The sequence below is a fragment of the Cervus elaphus genome, chromosome 12, assembly GCF_910594005.1.
Source record: "Cervus elaphus chromosome 12, mCerEla1.1, whole genome shotgun sequence".
Taxonomy (NCBI): Eukaryota; Metazoa; Chordata; class Mammalia; order Artiodactyla; family Cervidae; genus Cervus; species Cervus elaphus.
The window spans coordinates 77,845,055-77,868,522 of NC_057826.1; the positions used below are offsets into that span (position 1 = coordinate 77,845,055).

General features: G+C 39.7%; 1 long non-coding RNA gene and 1 gene segment (V, D, J or C); both read left to right on the forward strand.

The window, feature by feature from the left end:
- Nucleotides 1-206: 206 nt before the first annotated feature.
- Nucleotides 207-869, forward strand: LOC122705842. The segment is given in 2 exon segments: nucleotides 207-288; nucleotides 460-869. Coding segments are annotated over 2 exon segments (462 nt in total).
- A 2,920-nt stretch (nucleotides 870-3,789) lies between these two features.
- LOC122704663 lies at nucleotides 3,790-4,239 on the forward strand. The gene is made up of 2 exons (XR_006343908.1): nucleotides 3,790-3,927; nucleotides 4,025-4,239. It is a non-coding gene; the product is annotated as an uncharacterized LOC122704663 (long non-coding RNA).
- The last annotated feature ends 19,229 nt before the right edge of the window (nucleotides 4,240-23,468 follow it).

Here is a 23,468-nt window from a genome sequence, read left to right on the forward strand (position 1 = left end):
TATAGGGAAGGGATTGCAAACTGATCTTTAAGAAACACAGAAATGCATTTTTAGGAATTTTCTGCATATGGTCGAAAGGGGGCAGTGCTTCCTTTCATAAACATAAATTTGGTTAAAAACAGGGCTGTTCATATGTGAAGGCTCTGTGGAAGGAAATAAATGAAGTGGAGGAAGTGGCAGTCAGATTTATGTTTGCTTGGGCAGGAAAGAGGACGATCTGAGTCTTTGTAGGAGAAATGAGTAAACTCCTAGGAACATCGTTGTTGATTCTGTGGCTCCGGTCTGACTGTGAGTTGTGGGCAGGAAGTTTAAATATAGTAGAAAAACTCCAAGAATAACGCAAGGCTGGGAGATGAGATAATTGGGGACTCTTATTTCAATATATCTTCTGGCTTATAATGGTTTTCTGTGGAAATTTTAAGAATAAAATTTGAAATCTGTTACTCTCTTTCCAAACAGGGGTGAAGAGTCAACAGAAGAATGGTGACCAGCGGCAGGTTAAGCAAAATCCTCCGTCCCTGAGTGTGACAGAAGGAGGGGTTTCTGTTCTGAACTGTGACTATGATGACATTATGTTTAATTACTTCCATTGGTACAGAGTCTACCCAGCAAAAAGTCCCACATTCCTGATATCAATAGGTTCCGTTTTGGAGAAAAATGAGGATGGAAGGTTCACAGTCTTCCGCAGCAGAAGTGCCAAACACCTCTCTCTGCACATCTCGGCCTCCCAGCCTGGAGACTCAGCCTTGTACCTCTGCGCAGCCCACACACGGTGCTCCCCAGACACCTGCAGCCTGTACGCAAACGTGCTCTGGGGACTCAGACTCAGAGGCACACACGCTTGTTCCCCATTATACACGGCAGCGTGAGAAGCTGTGCCTTAAAGTGGGTGAGGCAGCTGAGCTTCAAAGAAGACCAATAGGTGGCAAGTTCCACAAATGAGTTAAGCACATTCCATGGGCTCCTGGGTGTCCAGGAATCTAACCATTTTCCTTTTTTACTTTCAGAGAGAGGCTGTGGGTCAGCTGAACTCCAGTCACCGATGATGCTTTGTTCTGACTTGCTCCTGGAATGGGGTACTTTGTTATGCTTGTATTCCAGGGAAAAGTGTGTTCAGGATAGGGAACCAGATCCCACTGCAAGTTTCACCAGTGGATGCTGGTGTGCCTTTGAGTATCAGTAGCCATGTGCTTCAGTTTTGTATAAAATGGACAATTTAATACATGATTATTGTTTCTGGGTAACTGTGTGTGTGTCACTCACTCAGTTGTGTCTGACTCTTTGTAACCCTGTGGACTGTAGCCCTCCAGGCTCCTCTGTCCATGGGATTCTCCAGGCAGGAGTACTGGAGTGGATTCCATGTTTCTTCCAGGGGATCTTCCCAAACCCAGGGATCAAAACTGTGTTTCTTATATGTCTCCTACATTGGCATGTGGTTTCTTTGCCACTATCACCACATGCGAAACCCTTAGGTAAATGAACCTTTCCATGTAAAGCATTTGAAAATGTGTATATTGTAAATCACATTTATTTACTCTCTTCTTCACTTACAAGTACTTCTGGGCAATGCTTCAGCAAATCATTTGCTGTGTACTCTTTCCCTGAATGACATTCAATATTTGACACATTGTCCACAAGTAAATGTTGATGCCCTGTGAATCATAATAATAAATACAAGCATCTCATGAAGTTTGTCATCTGCAAAGACCTTATTATTGGTAGCCATTCTTACTCTCTGCTGAGCTGGATATAGGGCATTGAGCATTTAGGATGCAGTTCAATGTTGAGCGGGAAGAACCAGGCCAAGGTCATTCTAAGATGACCATATGATCCATATGAATTTAGAGGATGTGGAAAACATCCCAAAGGTTTAGTAAATCAGAGGTCTTCAGTAGGTTGTCTGTTAATCAAAACCACAAGTAGTTTACAACTTCAAACTTATTGAGCTACATGGTGAAAGTTTACCTACAAGAAAATCTCCTTTCCTACAATTGAGTAGTAATGAAATGAGTCTGTTAGCTAATAAAAGATATCTTGACATTTTATATTCTAACTTCCACTGTCTATTTGTATGACCTTTCACTACCATCCCATCAGTAGATTTTTAGTGAAACAATTTTAATACAAATTATTCTTTGATTTTTGAATATATAATAAATGCATATGGTATAAAATTTTAAAATTATACAAAAGGGCATATACTGAATGTATCTATAGTGTATGAAAAAAGAAGAGAATGTGTTAGTCACTCAGTCATATCTGACTCTTTTCGACCCCATGAACCATAGCCTGGGTTCATGGGATTTCCCAGGCAAGAACACTGGAGTGGGTTGCCACTCCCTTCTCCAAGAGATCTTCCCAACCCAGGGATTGAATCCCTCATTGCCAGAAGATTCTTTACCACCTGCACCACCAGGGAAGCCCATCTATTGTGTGTACAGGAAAGTAACAATACTTCTTACATGTATTCCCACTGTCCTCAGAACCCTAGTAAAAAAAAAAAGTATGATTAAAATAAAAAATTTCCTTGAGTTATTTGTACTTTTATTCTTGAGTTATATGTGTTCTTTATGCATTCTGAATACTCAGGCCTTAATAGACAAGATTTGCAAATAGTTTTCCCCCACTCTGTGGGTTGTCTTTCTCACTTTCTTGATACTGTTGTTTGAAACAGAAGGTTTACAATTTTGATGAAGCCTAATTTATCTACATTTTTAGTTACTTGTGCATTACTGTAATATTTTAAAAACCATTGTTTAATTCAAGATCACAACAATTTACATCTATGATTTCTTCTAGGAGTCTGATAGTTTAAAATTGTATATAGAAGTCATTGATTCATTTCAGGTTAACTCTTTAATATTGTAGGCGATAGAGAGATACAACTTCATTCTTTTGCATATGAATAATGAGACATTTGATCTGGAGTCCCTAACCAAAAGAAAACTGAGTAGCTATGCTAATATCAGATAAAGTGGACATTAAAATGGAAATTGTTACTAAGAATACAGAACAGCACTTCAAAATGATTCAGTACACACTCTACCAGGAAAATAGAAACAATTCTATGTTTATGTGCATGCTCTGAATATCATAGCTTCAAACTACATCCAACATAAATCAGTAGAGTTAATCAGCAAAATTAAACTTGTAGAATTTATTGATTCGAAAATAATCAGTAAGCAAATATACAACCCGTGTGGCAGGACATTAACACACATCTCTCAATATTCCCTCAAGTAGAGAGAAAATATTCTCTACTTATCAAAGACAATTACCTATTTTTTACCTAGTTTACATATATAGAATACTTTAATCCCCAAAACAACATAATACAGATTATTTTCAAATGCATATGGAATATTTATCAAAGTTGACTCTACTCTGAATCTTCAAGCAAGGCTTAATTATTTCAAAAGATTTCAGTCATTCAGAATACAGTCTCTGATCACAATAGTATTAAGCAAGAATTCAATAACAAAAAGATAATTAAACTTCATTCCTGTAACTTGCTAATTACAATAGCCATTTTTTAAAGGTATTCCTCCAGGAAACATCAAAGCAAAATAGTGTTTGGTGGTGGGGTAGATGTTTCGTCTCTGCATACATTGAATGGAACGCCCTTATTATGCAAATCACTTCCTGTTTGCGGTAGAATCCTCTGAAAGCCACGCGGACTCCGCACTCAGCTGCTCAGAGAAGGGCGGGTCTGTGCCGCAGTAAGAACAGGAGCAGTTCCCACCAGAGAAGCGCGTCCGTCATGCTCCGCCCGGGCCTGCTGTGGGTGCTCATGGCCGCCTTTGGCTTCAGTACGTGTGGCCCTGAGCCTGGACCCTCAGCGTCCTCTTAGAGCTGAAGGGTGGCCCTGTGCAAGCTGTGACCGGCAGGGGGGTCAGAGGGAAAAGAGGCGGGGAAATGAACAACTAGGTGACCCTTGTCTTGTCCCTGTGTCGTAACTTAACCGAGCCCTCATGATCCCTGAGTCATTTCAGAGGACCAACCCTGTCTTCTCCTTTTTCCACAGGATCCAGCATGGCTGACACAGTAACTCAAGCTCAGACTACAGTAACAGCGCGGGAAGGAGAAGCTGCGACCATAGACTGCACATATCAAACCTCTCGGTCTAGGTATACTTTGTACTGGTACAGACAGTTTCCTGATGGAAGGATGGAATACCTTATTTATCAGGATGATAATAAAGCAAATGCAAGGAGGGATCGCTACTCTGTAAACTTTCAACGGGCAAGAAGATTCATCAGCCTTACCATCTCTTCCTTGCACCTGGCTGACTCAGCGAAGTATTTCTGTGCTCTCTGGGAATACCACAGTGGTAAAAATGATAGTAGAGGATAATCAAAAACCTTAGAGCTGCATTAAGGCAGCCACCTGTTCAGAGGGTTAGGAAAATCCCATGAACCACAGACAGGAAGAAGGCAGGCACTGTGGTAGCACAGTTGAGACCTTCTAATGTACACTTTCCTTCTATAAAATATGTTCCCTTATTTGAACTCAGTATATGAAACTGCGCTATTACCTGAGATGCCCACATACTATGTTTGTTCCTTGGGTTAAAATAAATCACAAAATTCTAAACAACTAAATTGAATGCACCCACTTATTCTGGGGAAATCAGAAGTAGTTTCTAATTCTTGAATTGTTGGATATTCAGATCTGAAGCTGTAGTAAAAACCATCCGTGGGCTTTCCTAGTGGCTCCATGGTAAAGAGTCCACCTGCCAATGCAGGTGACAGGTTTGCTCTCTGGCCCAGGAGGACCCCACATGGAGCAGGATAGCTAATCCCGTTCAGCACAACTACGGAGCCAGCGCCCTAGAGCCCGTGCTTCACACCAAGAGAAACCCCTACAATGAGAAGTCTACGCATCACGACCAGAGAGTGGCCCCTTCGCGCAACTAGAGAAGTCTGCACAAGACAATGAAGATCCAGCACAGCCAAAAAATTAAAAAATATTTTAAAACATCATTCACTTTCTCTTCCAATATCATCCCCATTTTAACAGTTCTCACAAATATAATAATGCACCTTATTACCTTGTATAGTATATATGTGTGCTTTATTTAATAAACACATAAATATAAGACTTTTCTGGAATCAAATAAATAAGTTACCAATCTTTTGAAAGACCTGGGTGGTCAAAATCAGCTTTGCCTAAAACAAACTATGGTCATTATGGATTCACAATACAGTTAAACCTTGAACAAATCACATGGATTTGAACCTTGGGGGTCCACTTATACACAGTTTTTTTCAAAAATAAATACAACAGTACTACATGATCCTCAACTGACTGAACTGTGGGCACAAAACCTCAGATAATGGAGGAATCATGTGTAAGGAGGATCTACTACAAGTTACACACAGTTTTTTGACTTTGTGAAGGGTTACCTCCCATCCCTGGACTCTTGTGATGTTTGAAAGTTAACTGTATTTCTTCAGCTCTTAACAAACCCAGGTAGAGAAGACTGAGAAGTCTATTTACCAATAAAGAAGTGATAGTCCTTAAGATGTGGCCAAAGAAGATAATGGAAAAAGAATATCTTTGAGCGCTAAGTCAGAGAATGTGAAAAGCAATGAGCAAGCTAGCTCCTTACATGAAACACAGAGTCTCATCAAAACAGGGTAAGAAATGCCACAAGCAATTCCTCCTGGGACCATAGACTTGCTTCAGATCAGCGCTGTGTCTCTTCTCTTCCCAAGAGAACTTGGAATGATATAATTCAGTGTCTTCTCTGTAATGGTATACTTAGTATGTGGAGCTTACTTGTCTTTCTTCACCAGTTTGTTTTCTGCTTATTTGTTTTTTCACAGATCTTCACACCAACAGGCATCTGAGGAAGACTATAGGGTCTCAATTAGAGACCCTGCTTTTGCTCAAAAGGGGTGACTGAACAGGGGTTGTAAGCCATCTTCCTTGGAGAAGGGATACCTGAGTTCTTGGTTACAAGTGGGGAGCTCGACTATGGAGCCCAGGATAGCTATTCATCAGTACTGTATCCAGTTCCCTCTCCTCCAGCCATGCAGGAGAATTGCCTCCTGAAGACTCACAGGGCCATAGGACTTCCTTCAGCCAAAAAAATGTGAATAGAAATGACATGTGTCACTTCATGATAGTGGCATTTAACTGTCTAGTTTAAATTTCAACCTTTACTTTCACAGACTGTGGTGATTGTTTATTTGTGTGTTGATACAATATTTACAGAGATTCAAATGTGAAAACATTAGTCATCACATGTAGTATGGCTGACCTGGAGAATCACTTTGATTCAAAATGAATTATGACTGTTTCATTGAGCCATGGATATTTGGAGTTGCTTATTATTGTTCTGCCCTTAGTCCGAGTCCCTGTCGGGAAAGAAGACTCCTCGAAACAATGTAACTCGCAATAGGGGAATTTATTACTGACTGGAGCCAGGGCCTCCCGCCCTCACCAGGTGTGTGAGGACGAAAGCTCCCGAGCCCCAGTTCTCTTGGGTATTTATTAGGTCAAAACAAGCAGCAGGTAGTTGGCGCAATCGGATTGGTTACACAGTGGGTAGTTGGCGTAAGCGGATTGGTTACACAGTTGCAAGGTAATTTTTGTTGGCCCAACGTGGGGCTTTCAGCTTTCCCCTGATAGGTTCCCTTTTCTCTGGCTAGGCATATGTTGATTGGCTGGCTCCAGGAGGCCTGATAATTATGTTACCCTGGGAAACCAGGCCTACTCCTAATCTAGGCTGCCTGCCATGGTGTTAGCTGTGACAGCCTCACAATTATAACAGCGTAACCTATCATTACTTGTGTACCAAACTTACCTAAATACAGAAAAAAAGGAGTAGGCACTGTAAAAGGACACCATAGTCTTGACACTAAAACTTGAATGAATAAATTTTTTACAAGGTATAAGATAGAGTCTTTCAATGAACAGAAATTCAAAACTTTTAAATGAAATATTAGCAAAAGAATTAACATTTTATATAAAAGCACCCACAACCAAGTTGGGCCCTATGTATGCTGACTCAACACTTTAAATCAATCGAAGTAATAATTCACATTAATAAAAACATCAATACACAATCAATAAAAAATGCACAAAAGTATTAAATGTGTAATCAACATTCTCTTATTATAAAGAAAGAAATTCCCAGCAATTTAGGAATTTAAAAAAAACCTTCTTCACTTTGGCAAAGGGTATATGCTATAAACATCAAGCAAATACCCAACTTAATGATGAAATGTTAAATCCTTTCTTTCAAGGAAACCAAATAGCACTATTTCTGTTAAACAGTATACTGGATCTTAGCTAGTATAGAAAGGAAAGAAAAAGAAACAAAAGTTTTAATAATTAGAAATCAAGGACTATCATATCACAAATATGATTGTGATATAAACAATGCAAAATAATCTACAAATTACTAAAGCAGTTTAGTAATATAATATTTAAAATTATATTTTATATGCAACTAACTAAAAATTAGAAATGAAATTTTAAAAAATATTCTCAAAATCACATAAGAATCAATGTACTAAAAATAAGAATCAGTATACTTAGGATTAAATTTGTAAAATATAGTTACAATATCACAGCATAGAAAACTATAAAAAATAATTTATAGTTGCATATAAATGAGTCCCTGGTGGCTCAGTTGGTATAGAATCTGCCTGCAGTGCAGGAGACCTGGGTTTGATCCTTGGGTCAGGAAGATCCCCTGGAAAAGGGAATGCAACCTACTCCAGTATTCTTCCCTGGAGAATTCCATGGGCAGAGGAGCCTGGCGGCTACTGTCCATGGGGTCACAAAGAGTTGGACATGACTGAATGACTAACACACACTATAAATGGGAGAATATACCATGTTCATGAATTGAAAGATGAGGCAAAAATGTCAATCTTCTCACGTTTTATAAATACATCCATATGAAGTCCCCATCAGTCTCATCTCTGTGTATGTGTGTGTAAATGGAAAAGCTAATTCAAAACTTTGTATTTTTTGAGGTCAAGATTATTTAAAACACTCTGAAATTTAAAAAGCAAGACAAGGACTTCTTCTACTTTAAATATTAAGACTATGAAGTTTAAACTATGGTATGAGTGAAAGAATAGACAACTGGATACAGATTGTCAGCTCAAAGTATTACATTTGCCTCTCACATACAATCTCTGATCTTTCTCCTCCTTGCTCTCTGCCTCGGGAGGCTGATCTGAGTGACCACATCAATATGGCTCCTTTGAAATGAGTGCTCTTATAAAAGAGGCTCCAAAGAAATTGGTATGCAGGTGAGGAAGCAACAGTTAGAAATGGATATGGAACAGCAAAGGTCTGTCTAGTCAAAGCTATGGTTTTTCCAGTGGTCATGTGTAGAGGAGAGAGTTGGACTATAAAGAAAGCTGAGTGCCAAAGAACTGATGCTTTTGAACTGTGGTGTTGGAGAAGACTCTTGAGAGTCCCTTGGGCTACAAGGAGATCCAACCAGTCCATCCTAAAGGAAATCAGTCCTGAATGTTCATCGGAAGGACTGATGTTGAAGCTGAAGCTCTAATACTTTGGCCACCTGCTGAGAAGAACTGACTCATTTGAAAAGATCCTGATGCTGGGAAAGATTCAAGGCAGGAGGAGAAGGGGACGGATGAGAGGATGTATGGTTGGATGGCATCACCGACTCAATGGACATGACTTTGAGTAAACTCTGGGAGTTGGTGAGGGACAGGGAGGCCTGGCGTTCTGCAGTCCATGGGGTCGCAAACAGTCGGACAGGACTGAGCAACTGGGCCTCTGCCCCTTCTACCACATGAGGAGACAGCAAGAAGGCATCACCTGTGAGCCAGGAAGCCAGTCCTCACTAGACACCCAATCTGCCAGTGCCTTGTTCTTGAACTTCCAGCCTCCAGAATGTATAGGGGGAAAAAATCTCTGTTGTTTCTAAACTACTCAGACTGTGGTAATTTGGTAAGGCAGTCCAAATCGACTAAGACAGAAGGCGAGTAGATTAGTGGTTGCTTAGATGTAATTTCATAGGGAGAAATAGTGAGTGTCTGCTAATGGTATGGGTTCCTTTAAGAGATCATGAAATGTTCTAAAATTGACTTTAGTGATGGCTGTGCAATTCTGTGAATATACAAAAAAAACCATTAAATTGTACAGTTTAAATGGGTGAATTGAATCTTATATGAATTGTATCACAAAGACACTATTATGTAAAAACAAATCAACAAAAATAAAAAGTGCCACAATATTTATGGTTCTCTGTGCTTGGTCTGGAGAAGGCAATGGCACGCCACTCCAGTACTCTTGCCTGGAAAATCCCATGGACAGAGGAGCCTGGTAGGCTGCAGTCCATGGGGTCGCGAAGAGTCGGACACAACTGACCGACTTCACTTTCACTCTTCACTTTCATGCACTGGAGAAGGAAATGGCAACCCACTCCACTGTTCTTGCCTGGAGAATCCCAGGGACATGGGAGCCTGGTGGGCTGCTGTCTTTGGGGTCTCACAGAGTAGGACATGACTGAAGCAACTTAGCAGCAGCAGCAGCAGGGCTTGGTCTGGATTGTCCATACCATCTGACCATTGCAGTAATAAACACTAGATAAAAAGTTGTAACTTGAGCTTGACTTTTATATTGTGTAACTAAATGATATAATGACTCTTAACTTTCATATTTCCTCAGCACGCCCATTATTTATTTATATATTTATATTATATATGTTATTGTATATATTATATATACTATATATACAATATAACATAATAATATTTATACAGCATAATAATTTATAAACATATATATACATTTCTGTCATTTATATATTACACCAGCCTTAAATTTTAATTGTTAGCTTATAACCTGGCAAGCAATAGATGCACATAGAATGGTGATTAAACTGACATTGACTACACAACCACCATGCCATAGACTGTCACATTTTCAAAACCAAGTTTTCCCTTTCCTATATATGTGAATTTTCCCTTTTTTGTAGGATAAAAAATAAGAACTGGTGTGCTATCTATTTGAATTTTCCTCTTAGGTTTGTTCTTGCACTTATCTTCACAGCTGGATACTTGTGTTCAGTTTATTTACCACAAAATTAGAAGCTTTGGTTTGGAGTAATTTTAAGAGTCACTCCAGATAACTTTTCCTAGTACATATTAATTAATATATTCACCCAACAAGTTAGTATTAAGTGCTTAGCCTGTACTAAATCCCATGCTAAGGATAAATAATGGGGCCTTTGGAAACTGCCCTCCAACATGGGAAGTTCAACACACTCAGGGAAGTAAAAGGCATTTGATTGAGGGGATTTAGAATTATTTCTGTGAGGAAAAAAAGTGTCACAGAAAGTGTTCTAAAATTCCCAAGTGACTGAAAATAATCCAATCTTTAGAATACTATGTTAGGAAACCTTGCCACTAGAGGGCCAGAGGGAGCGCCAGTGTGATGCTTAGTCTTAGAGCTGAAACACAAAGCCCCAGGGGCTGCTGACTGACTTAAATTCCATTTCTTAGGTAAGGAGTTCATGTATGCAGCCACCAGAGGGGGCTGTTACTCTGGAAAACCAAAGCTCCAACCAAGGTGAGGGAGAAGCTATCAGTGAGTTATACAAAGAATTTACTTTCCTCCTCTTCATCACCTTGTACTTCATAATCTCACATTGAGTTTCAAGGGCCTGGGTAACCCCCTTCCTAAATGCAGAGCAAAGAGCTGACCCACTCACAGGAAAAAAATGGAGAGAGATGACTATTTGAATTTTTAGTGGCCAAATATCTGTTCCTAGAGTAGAGTAATAAACTTAGTTATTGCAGCTAAATAGGATGAGTAATCTTAATTTTATTCTATACCACGGGCTTCCCTGGTGGCTCAGATAGTAAAGAATCTGCCTGCAACGTGGGAGACCTGGGTTCGATCCCTGGGGTGGGAAGATCTCTTGGAGAAAGGAACGGCGCTCGCTCTAGTATTCTTGCCTGGAGAATTCCATGGACAGAGGAGCCTGGCAGCTTGCAGTCCATGCGATGGCAAAGAGTTGGACATGACTGAGCGACTTTCACTTTCTTTCACATTTTGTTAATAACCGCTTTGAGAATAACAAAAGAAAACACCTTATGCTTATTTTCATCTCTCTCATAAGATGGTTTCATTTCGTTCTCTTTTCCATATTTTCTTTTCCCATCTCCTCCTCTCTTACTTTCTCCTTAGTGTCCTCAATGCATTCGATCCCTAAGCATGGGCAGGGAGAGGAGAAAGTATGCATTAAAGAAGGCTCAGGTGGAATAGGGATAAGTAAAATTCAAGTCGTCTATTCCTGGATCAAACCAGAGGAATCCAATAAAGTCCACTTATTGGACATCTTTCCAGGAGCCAGGAAGGAGACCCGCTTACCAGGTGACTTGCCTTTTTAGACTGGATTCTAATTTTCTTTTCCAATCAGACTGAGAACAGCAGTATTATACAACTATAAAGTTATTTTTGTTGTAAATGTTACAAATATTTTCTTCCGCTGTGTCATTTTATTTTTAACTTATGGTAATTTTTTTTTTACACCAAAAAGGAGTTTCTAGCTCTTGAAGTTAAATGGTATATATTGCTCTTCCTGAGACTTCTTTCCCCTGACTGGGAATATAGATAGGGATTCCCTTCTTCCCCCATACCCCAGGGCTCAACATAGGTTTCCTGGATTAAATGACGTTTCACACCAGCTCAAAGGAGCATCAAATCACCAATAGTGGTTGGTTTTTCCTTGTTGTAAAAATAGATGGGTAACCTCCTTGTGGAAGAAATGATTCATTCAGACTCATTCAGACAGCTGATTTGAGTTTGAACCTTGAAAGTAATCATACTGTAGGCTCTCTGAATTAGGGCTAAACATTGGGAAAATAGTGTTACACTCTGTTTAGATTTATGTTTAGTTTGGGGGTGTGAGTAGACCCAACCAAGAGACAGCTGACGCTTGGCTGGGGAACACCCCAATGAGCTGCCTGGTGTGGGGCTGTGCAAGTGGCGGCTGATTTGGCACTTGGGACCTCCCCTAACTTAAGCTCAGACACAGATCCTGAGCTCTGAGGCCTGGGACTTCAACTATGAGACTGGTGACAGGAATAACTCTTCTCCTAGCTTTGGGTAAGTGATCTGGGCCTAAGAAAGAACAGCTTTCGTGGGTAAAGTCAAAGAGCAGATGTCTGCTGCTTTCACTTCTCCCACTGTGCTTTACCAAACTGCTGGGAAGAATGTGCATCTGTGTGTTTCTATGTGTCTGTGTGTTTTCTAGAGAGTCTGAGCATCATTATCAGAAGTTATCAGATCCACTACTCACAGAGCCCCATGAATCTCACTGCTTTCTGGCTGTAAGAAGTTTTGGGGTTCAGGGAATCCAAGGATCATGGAAAACAGCAACTTATCTTTGGCCTTGTGGCTCTGACTAGCTCAGTAATAAATACGAGTAGTAATTCTCCTGTCCTGTGCAACACACAGGACATGAAATCTCATGAAAATACTCAAGGATGGGGCAAAGCCAGAGAATGTTTATGGGAATGTTTGTGAACCTGCCCTTTAGGTGCACCCTGATTTGACAGTCTGGAGTTAATCGATTGTTTTTCAATACCCCAGGTATGTTGGGAGATTCTAAGACCACACAGCCAAACTCAGCGGAGGGCGCTGAAGAAGGACCTGTACACTTGCCCTGTAATCACTCCACAATCAGTGGACGTGAGCACATATACTGGTATCGACAGATTTCCCACCAGGGTCCAGAGTACTTGATTCATGGTCTGAACAACAATGTGACAAATAGGATGGCCTCTCTGAGCATCGCCAAAGACAGAAAGTCCAGCATCTTGGTTCTGCCCCAGGTCACGGTGAGAGACACCGCTGTGTACTACTGCGTCCTGAGAGACACACACTGGGACAGAAGGGGCTGCATCTGTGCAGTGTGTCCTTGCTGGGGAAGGGAAGCAGCAGCGGTGTGCCTTGTTAGAGCCGGTTTGGAAGGCAACCTTACTACACCCGTGAAAACATGTAATAGTCATATCCTTAGTTAACAATACTGTACTGAACACTTTAAAAATTACTGAGAGAGCATAGTTTAAGTATTCCTGTCACAACAAAGGACTGTTGCTGAAGCCTGAAGCTCCAATACTTTGGCCACTTGATCTGAAGAGTCAGCTCATTGAAAAAGACTGATGCTGGGAAAAATTGAAGACAAAAGGAAAATGGAGTGGCAGAGGATTGAGATGGTTAGACAAAATCACTGACTCAATGCACACGAATTTGAGCATACTCTGAGAGATAGTGGAGGACCGAGGAGCCTGGCATACTAAGTCCATGGGGTAGCAAAGGTTGGATGCAATTTAGAGACTGAACAACAATGACAACAAAATCACAATAAGTAAATAAAAATTTAAAGACAAAGAGGGCAAGAGAAAACTTTTGGAGGTATAACTACACAGTGGAACACGACTCAGCAATTTGAAGGAATGAACTATGATAAGTGCAACGACATGGGTGAATCTCAAAATAAATACGCCCAAAGAAACCAGACAAGAGAAAGTATATACTCTAGGATTCTATTTACATAAAACTAGAGAAAATGCACACTGATCTACAGAAAGAAGGAGCAGACTAGTGATTCCTTTGGACTGAACAGGGATTGGAGCGGGGACGTGGTAGGAAGATATACAGGAGGCGTTAAAAAGGAGCACAAAGGATAAGGCCACCAGGGATCTTTGGGGTCCTGCACGTGCTTTTACCTGTATTATAATAATGATTTCACACTTGTACACCTTGTAAAAAATGATCAAATTGTACATTTTAAGTATATGCAACTGATTTGATGTCACGTATGCCTCAATAAAGCAGGTTTTAAAAGAATGAAATAAAAAACAGACCCAATGTTAAGAAACAATTCTACAGAGAGCAGAATTTTTCACTTTTTAAAATTTACAAAGGGGAAACTGTTTCAAGCAGGCAAAGGTAACAGTGCATTTTCCTAAATCTCCTGAAATAACATACTCTGTTGCAATGTGTTGTGCTGTGCTTACATGCTCCGTTCAGTCGCTCAGTCATGTCCAACTCTTTGCGACCCCATGAACCACAGCACGCCAGGCCTCCCTGTCCATCACCAACTCCCAGAGTCCACCCAAACACATGTCCATCAAGTTGGTGATGCCATCCAACCATCTCATCCTCTGTCGTCCCCTTCTCCTCCTGCCCTCAATCTTTCCCAGCATCAGGGTCTTTTCCAATGAGTCAACTCTTCGCATCAGGTGGCCAATTCAGCTTTAGCATCAGTCCTTCCAATGAACACCCAGGACTGATTTCCTTTAGGATGGACTGGTTGGATCTCCTTGCAATGGACTCTCAAGAGTCTTCTCCAACACCATAGTTCAAAAGCATCAATTTTTCTGTGCTCAGCTTTCTTTATAGTCCAACTCTCACATCCATACATGACTACTGGAAAAACCATAGCCTTGACTAGATGGACCTTTGTTGGCAAAGTAATGTCTCTTCTTTTTAATATGCTGTCTAGTTTGGTCATAACTTTCCTTCCAAGGAGTAAGCGTCTTTTAATTTCATGGCTGCAATCACCATCTGCAGTGATTTTGGAGCCCAGAAAAGTGAAGTCAGCCACTGTTTCCTCATCTATTTGCCATGAAGTGATGGGACCAGATGCCATGATCTTAAGTTTTCTGAATGTTGAGCTTTAAGCCAACTTTTTCAGTCTCTTCTTTCACTTTCATCAAGAGGCTCTTTAGTTCTTCACTTTCTGCCATAAGGGTGGTGCCATCTGCATTCTGAGGTTATTGATCCTGTCCAACTCTTTGTGACCTTATGAACTGTAGCCCATCAGGCTCTTCTGTCCATGGGATTCTCCAGGCAAGAATACTGGAGTGGGTTGCCATGCCCTCCTTGGGGGATGGACAAACAAGAAATTAAGTCTGATCTCTGATTGATTCAATCTCCTGCACAAATGAGGTCTCTCAGAAGTCTTCATCCCTCAGCTAAAGTGACCTCTTCTAGGAAAGCCCATTCAAGAAAACCTGACTCAGCTGTGATTCCTAAGAAATCAAGGGATGGAGACTCTTCTGCAAGTACTCATAGGGACACTGGGGTTGCAGGCAGCCTGTGAGTATGTGCTTAAATGTAGGAGAGTTAGGAAATCATGACAACTTCCTGAGGGCAGGAACTGAGTCACTTTCTGTCTTGGGAAGGCTGTTGAGACCCACATACAAAAGAAATAGATAGTCTTTGATACTGATGTGGTAATGTTGCCACCTGGAGGGAACAAGACAAGGTAAAGAAAAAACATTTCTAATAAGAGCTTGAACATTTTATGTGAATCATATGTGTGTGTGTGTGTGTGTGTGTGTGTGTGTGTGTATTTTTTTCTTTAACTTTATCTTTTTGAGCAGGCCGAGTATCCAAGAACTGGAGCACAGATCATGATCCCTGATCATCCAAGAGGAGAAAGATTTCCATAAACTGCCATTCATCAGCTACCTCACATGCCTTATCCTGGAACAGACAAAAGCATGGTGAAGGTCTGATAATCTTAGTGGTGCTATGGAAATTTAGGGAAGAAAAGAGTCAATGAAAAATAACTGCCAATTTGGATGAGAAAAAGGCAGCAAACTTCCCCGCATATCACAACCTTGAGTCCAGTCACTTGGGCATCTACTCTGTAGGGGAGACGCACAGTGATTCTGGATCTTTACAGGCTGTCCCCAAACATACAGCTGGGCCACAGATGCTCCCTGACACAGGGCTCCTGAAGGGGTGGCTGGGACACTTGCCAGGATGAGGAGCCTAAGGAAGATGCTATTGTCTCATTCCTGAAAAGGGGGATAAAGGAGTGAGAGCAAAGGAAGCTATACTTTCATTCTGAAATTTAATTTGACTTTGTGTTCTGGTAATTGTTACATTTTAGTGGGTAGAACCTCATGGGGGTGAGAATAGCATGAATGTCAGTGATTGCTGCAATAACTGTTCACAAATCTTGTGCTTTAATTGTCCCAAGGAGACTTTTTCCCATCTGTTATTCACACACCATGTTAATAGAAAGAAATTCTCAGTCATTTATTGGGTTCCTTGTGGCATATGAAAATTCCACCATGAGTACTAGAACAGCAAGACTGTCATACTGGGCAGAGTCAAGGGCAATATTTTATTCTGAGTTTATATTGTAAGTATAGAGATAGACAAATAAATGGGTAGATAGATGAGAGAGAGAAGAGAAGAGACATAGATCTGTGCCTAATCTGGTCTTATACTTCTCCAACAACATGTCACCTGTTCTCACATCCCAAGGGCTGCAGCCCCCTCACCTTTGACATAGCTTCACAAAGAAACAGGTCATATTCAGCCCTGTGGCAGAGCTCAATTTGCAGACTTTTTCCACTTGTCTTCTTGCTGTTGATAAAAAGATCAGAACTTAGGGCCAGATGGAATGGAACTAAGACATGTGAATATTTTGTCTTTAGTTCTTCACCATCTCTGTGCCTTTATCTGCCTCCCTTCCATCTCTGCTCCTGCTTCTTACCAACCTCTCATGTACCCCAGTGACTCTCCACTACCCCTTTTGTCCATTCAAAGCCAAATGTTTCTAGTCACTGAATTGTTTCCAAAATCTTCTTTCACTTTATGGATTCTATTCCCAAATCAATCTGTAAAATGGAATGGTTTGTACTCTAACTTCCATTTCAATACAACATGCTTGATTAGCTGTCCCAGATTGTATTTGAAAAGAGAAATGTTCAAGGAGATTGAAAAGAAGTCACCTCAAATGTTATACTTTCAGTTGCTGTGACAGTTTGGTAAGAAGGACGTTTCATGGTAAAACAGTTTCCCACACTTCAAGCCATAGTTTGGGTCATGTGCCTGAGTATAGGGCAGATCCCTGAGCAAGGGTGCCAGCACCACAGTGTTGCTATTTTTTAGAAACACATTTTTATTCAAATTTGTTCAGAAGGATAATATACTACAGAAAGGAAAAAGGATAAAGATTATATTGCTTGACACTACACATAATAATTGGCAGCATCTGTTATGTAAGATGGATTTCATTTTCATGACAATCATGGAAATAATGGTGTATAATACACATTTAAAGAACCATATTCATTTAGATCTAATATAGGAGAAGACATCGAATGGAGATATTATCATCTTCATTTTGCTGATGAGAAAACTGAGAGGCAGAAAAATTCCCATCAAGGAATGCTTCTGAGAACTTGAATTCTGGGGAAACACAGGAGATCCACAGCCACTCCAGAGGTACAGAGGCCACTCATCCATCTTGTGGTTGGCCCTCACCTCCACTGTCTTCCTTTCATTAGGTGCCATTACCAAATTTTTTCTCATAGTCATTGTCCACTGACCTGGAAAATGGAGGCAGGTGACGCTTTGCACCCACGTCCCCAAACTGCCTATCAGAAAATGGTGGAAACTGGGTCGTTCTGCTTCTGATCCTGCCAGGTACATGAGCTAGACCTTCTTTGATTCCAAAATCTCTCCCTGGGGACAATGTGTGCAGTCCTGGAGCTGTCAGTTTCCTGCACTCAAAAGTGATTTGCTTATTGTCACTTCATTTTGTTTTACTGGGATTCCTGATTGGTATCTTTCTTCTTTTACAACTTGAAATAGAAATAATCCATTCTATTATTGCAGGATTTTCTTCCTGAATAAGCTCACTACAAGCATTTGCTATGCCTTGATTTTCTGGCTTAGCAATTCGAATTAGAACAAAATCTAAATAAATAAATTAGAATACACAGCAATGGTATTTCTTAGGTTGTTTAGGTTGTTACAGAAATATTTTGTTATTGCACACATAAAGTATTGTTGCACACTTTAGACATATATAACATATATCTTAGTAACCTGAGTGTTGTTTTTTTTTTTTAATTTCCCTACAAATTACCACTAACAATCTGGGAGAGTGAGTATATATCCTTGGAAGCCTGGGAGATATGGTCCCCTATATGTATGAAATTTCTCTGAAATCCCATGTTCATGAAATTCACATGTTACATTCTACTCTGTAATATAACCTTAATTGTTTCAATATATGAAAAAATGCTTTAAATTGATCATCCAGAATTGCACACCATGTTTATCCCAGTGCTTAACATCACCCTCATACACCACTAGCTGGACTATTTTCCCTTAGAGGATAGAAATATATTGATAGAATTCTCAAGGAAATGGGGATGCATTCAAGGCTGAGGCAGCTGGTCTCAAGGCAAACCGGAACAACAGCTCCTCATCGTTACTGCAGCCACAGCTGTGGTGATCACAAGAGGGTCAAGAGACCTAGTGCTAAACCTCCCATCCTGTCATCTCTGAGCCTCCCACATTCCATTAAGATAGGAGCAGATTAATGCAAATTTGTTTTTATCTAATGAAGATGTTTCTGGTTTTTTGAAGATGCTTTTTGTTTCTTTCTTAATGCATTTCTCCAATAAAATAGTGCAGAGTCATTTAAAACAGAAAGGTAATGTTGTCAGTATTTTTACTTGGTCAGAGACAGTGATTCATATTGAGAAGCCTACTATACAGTAAAATAGAAAAGAGACAAGGTAAATACACAACCAGAAGTGAATGTCAGGCAAACCAAGACTTGGAACTGGAATTGATACTCGAAGGAGGAAAGGACACTCGGAAAATCTGAAGTGGAAATCCCTGCTCTCCTAAGTCTGAGGAGCATAGTGGGCTATAAAGACAGATACTCTGGTCAGGACATGGTGGAAGTTCATGAGGTCTTCCTCAGCTTTTCAGTCTAGAACATAGGCAGTCGAAACTCCAAGATAGAGAATCAAGTTTTTTTTAAAGCAAAATTTCCCCTCTAAAACTTCATTTTGTAAAAATGATGTTTTGCTTATTCAGAGCTTTATTTTCTTCTCTAAAAAAAGTTGGAATGCTCACACCACTGCATTAATGAGCAAGGGCAACCTTCTTCCTGCATTGTCTCTCCAAAGGTTCTTTTCTCTTTTAGGTTTGTTTTGTTTTGTTTATTTGTTTTTTTGCCTTTGCCTTTCATGTTAAGTGTGATTTTTTTCACATGTCTAGTGATATCAGATGCTCATTCGTACTTTGTTGTTGTTTAGTTGTTATATCCTGTCTCTTTTACAACCCCATGGATTGTAGCTCACCAGGTTCCATGGGATTCTCCAGGCAAGAACACTGGTGCTGGTTGCCATTTCCTACTCCAGGGGATCTTCCCAACCGAGGGATTGAACCTGTGCCTCCTGTATTGCCACTGAGCCACTAGGAAAGCCCAATTCATTTATACTTAATAGGTTATAAATTTGGGATTTGAGCAGAAGAAGATGGCCTCACTTCATTCTCAACTGAGACTGGCATCCCAGATTCTTAAGATCTTTTATTCAAAATCTTCAGTAAAATAGGCTTTCGACTTTCAAGGCACCTGGATTTTTTTTAGCATTTCCTTCATTGGGCCACTTCCTTCAGCTAATCCAGTTACCACTTCTCCATCCAATCTCAATTCCCAGAACATCTCACCTGCAGTCATTTCTTGCTTGTTGTATAAACACTTTGGCATTCGTAACTTAAATATATATTTTTTTTCTTTTTTTTTTTTTTTTACTGTCATTTCAGTAGGTTCTCAGAAAGAAACAGAAAAAAAAATATGTCTTTAGTTCATTATGCTTAGTCATAAGAGTAGCTTTCACTGATTTTCTTAAGCGATATTATAAGGTGCTCAGGGGCAGAGTTCCTGTATTGCTAATGTCTCTATTTCCCTAGCAGATAGTGAGTACTCAGTAAGCACCCACTAAGTGAATGCGAGAAACAAGAGAATTCCCTTTTAAAAACCTCTCAGACAGCAATCTAGCAACTAGCCACAAGGGGGCACTGCCTGTGCTCATATTAACTTTCAAGATTAGCTCAAAATTCAGAGAAACCTCCAGTTAGAGGTCAGACAGGCTCATATACAGAACAGTATAGATTTTAATATTATGACAGGATTCATAGTGTTCCTCTAAGCCCAGAGGAGTTTCTTGAAGCAAAAAAAGCCCTTTTAGGAAGTAATTTCTTTGCTGAAATAAGTGATAGGGGATGTTCCTTGAAAATTTATTAATGATCCTATGGATGCACCTGTCATGTGAGTACTGAGGGTTTCTGAACCTTGCACAGGGAACTCTAAAAGGGTAGAAAATCTGTGAGAGAAGGAGGTGAGGTATAACTGGGTCTTTGAAAAGAGAAACAGAAGGAGAAATGGGAGGGCGGGAGAGGTGGGAGGGGGGAAGGAAGAAGAAAAGGGAAAAGCACGGAGCCAAGGCTGGGGAATTAGGGGAAAGAGTGTCCATCACCGCTCTCAGAAAGGTGATCTAAAATGATTTTGCATATCTCCCTTTGATTTTCTAAATAGGTGTGAGTGCCCAACAGCTGAATCAGAGTCCTCAGTCTATGTCCACTCAGGAGGGAGAGGACGTCTCCATGAACTGCAATGCCTCAAGCACGTTAAACCTCTTGCAGTGGTACAAGCAGGATGCTGGAGAAGGCCTGATCCTACTAATAAAATTACTTAAGGGTGGTGAGTTGGCCAGAAATGGGAAACTGACTGCTCAGTTTGGAGGAACAAAAAAGGACAGCTTACTGAACATTTCAGCCTCTGAACCTAAAGATGCGGGCACCTACTTCTGTGCTGGCGGCACAGTGCTCCCCGAGCACTGCAGCCTGCACTCAAACTGGCAGTGGGCACACCGGGCACCGTGCCTTCCCGGCTCCTGCTCTCTTGACATGAGATGCAACTGTGCGCACGACCCCTGGCCCCTGCCCCCTGCCCTTCTGCTGCTGCAAACTCATGTAGTCAGGGCTTTACCTTCCCAAGACTGTGCCCTGCTTAATGAACACAACTCCTTTCTAATGTGTAGAGTAGGTTTGCTTACTTATTTTGTCAGGATATAAAGAGAAAGGATCAGTATACAATCACAACTGAATATTTAGCATATTCCTCTTAAAAATGGACAGATATTATGTAATGAGTAATAAATAAGCCACAGAGATCTTGTACATTATAATGAATTTAGACAATAGTAGTGTACTATAATTGTATAAATATTGCTTCTTGGCAATCATATTATAATCCTATATAAGTGTGTCTAATTAACACACTGTACACCTTAAACTCACATGCTGTTACACATCAAATGTATTCAATTAAACACAAATAAATAAAATGTAAAACAAAAGGATAGCCACCAATGAAATAGAGTTGAGAGACCAGGAATAAATCCATACATTTGTGGCCAATTAATTTTCAACAAAGTGCCAAGGCCATTCAAAAAGGAAGCGACACAGGGACAATGGGACAGCTGCGTGCAAGAGTACATACATGTGTAAAAATGAACTCAAATGGTTCAAAGGCTTGAATGTAAAAGCTATAACTAGAAACCCTTAGAAGAAAACATAGGTAAAATTTGGTGACCTTGGACTATAAAACAGTTTCTTAGATGCGACATCAAAAGCAAAGTAACCAAAGAAAAAGTAGGTGAGTCGAACTTCATCAAAATTTAAAATTTTTGTGCATCAAAGGTTACAGAGTTTTCCACAAATCAGAGTGAAAAGGCAACCCAAAAAATGGAAGACTATATTCACAAATCAAGTATCTGATGAAGATATACAATTGAAACTATATTTAAAAAGTAACTTACAACTCAGTAATGAAAAGACAAATAACAATTTAAAAATGGGTTAAGGATTTGAATAGTCATTGCTCCAAATAAGATCTGTAAATGGCCAGTGAGACCAAGAAAAGATGCTCAACATCATTATTCATTAGGGAATGCAGATCAAAATCACGAGATATCACATCACACTGACTAGAATAGGCATATCTTTCTTTAAATGGAAAATGATAAGTGTTGGTGAGTCTGTGGAGAAATAGGAATGCTACATGATGCAGCCACTTTGGAAAACAGCTTGGCAGTTCTTTAATTGGTTAAAAATAGAGTTACCATTTGACCCAGTAATTACACTCCTAGGTGTGTACAGAAGGATTGAAAACATGTTTGCAAAAGCTTATATACAAATGTTCATAGCAGCATAATTCCTAATAGCCAAAAATACTGAAACAACCCAAGTGTCCATCCACTAAAAAAGAGATATATGAAATGTGGCTTATCCATATTATCACATTATATTGCATTATATTCATATTAAGATTATGTCAAACTCTACACCCAACAATTAGAAATTAATCTAATTTGGCTGAAAAGAAAATAAAACTAAAGAGCCAAACTCATAAGCTACTGATATCTTCACACAATCTAACAGAAATAGAAAGAATCCACAAAAACATAATTAAAACATGCCATATATTTAGATACTTTAAAACACACTACATAAAATTTTATGATAGAACTCAAACTATTTTAATTCAATGAAAATGAAAACACCACCTGTCAAGCTTGTGGGATGCAACTAAAGCAATACCTAAAAGGATATTTCTAGTCCTAAATTACGTATTAGAAAAGAAGAGGTTGAATGTCCATTAAACTGAACAATCAACTTAACATAGAAAAGGGGCAACAAATAAATCCCAAACAGAATGATAAATACAAAATTTAATTAATAACATAGAGCAAAAACAAAATATTGTTTGAAATGACAAATAATGTTGATAAACCTCTGGCAAAACTGGTGAAAGAGGAAGCAGATGATAAAATAAACAACATTAGGAATGGGAAAGAAAAGAGAATATCATTAAAGATACAATAGATTTATAGCGATAGAAATAATTCATGCTAATAAATTGAAAACAGGTAAAATAGTTGATTTCATAGGGCAAAAAAAGAAAAAACCTCACCAACACTGACAAGAAAAATATCTGCACTACTACATATAAAATAGATAACTAATAACAACCTACTCCATAGCACTGGGAACTCTTCTCAATACTCTAATGATCTTTGTGGGAAAAGAAGTTTTTAAAATGTGGATATATATTTATATGTGTATAACTGATTCACTTTGCTATACAGCAGAAACTAACACAACATTTTAAATCAACTATACACCAATTAAATTTTTTTAAATGAGAAAAAAATCTGAACATATCTATCAAAACAACAAAATTGAAATTTTGTGTGTGTGCGCGTGTGCGTGTGCATGTGTGTGTGTGTGTGTGGGTGTGTGTGTGTTTGATCGCACCTAACTGCATGAGGGATCTTCGTTTCCTGACTGGGAATGGAACCCACACCCCTTGCATTGAGACCTCAAAGTCCTAACCTTTGGACCACCAGGGGAGTCTCATTCTGAGAGATTGCTTTTGCTCCTTTCTTCCTATGGTACACCCTTTAGAATTGAAGCCTTGCTGGGGACAAAGTCTGCAGTCTTAATTTCAACCTCATTCTTTCTTTTTTCCAACCTCATTCTCGAAGATAGTTTACTCGTAATTCTAGGTTATTACTCATAATTCTAGGTTAATAGCTATTTTCTATCGGCATTTTGAAGACATTTTCCAG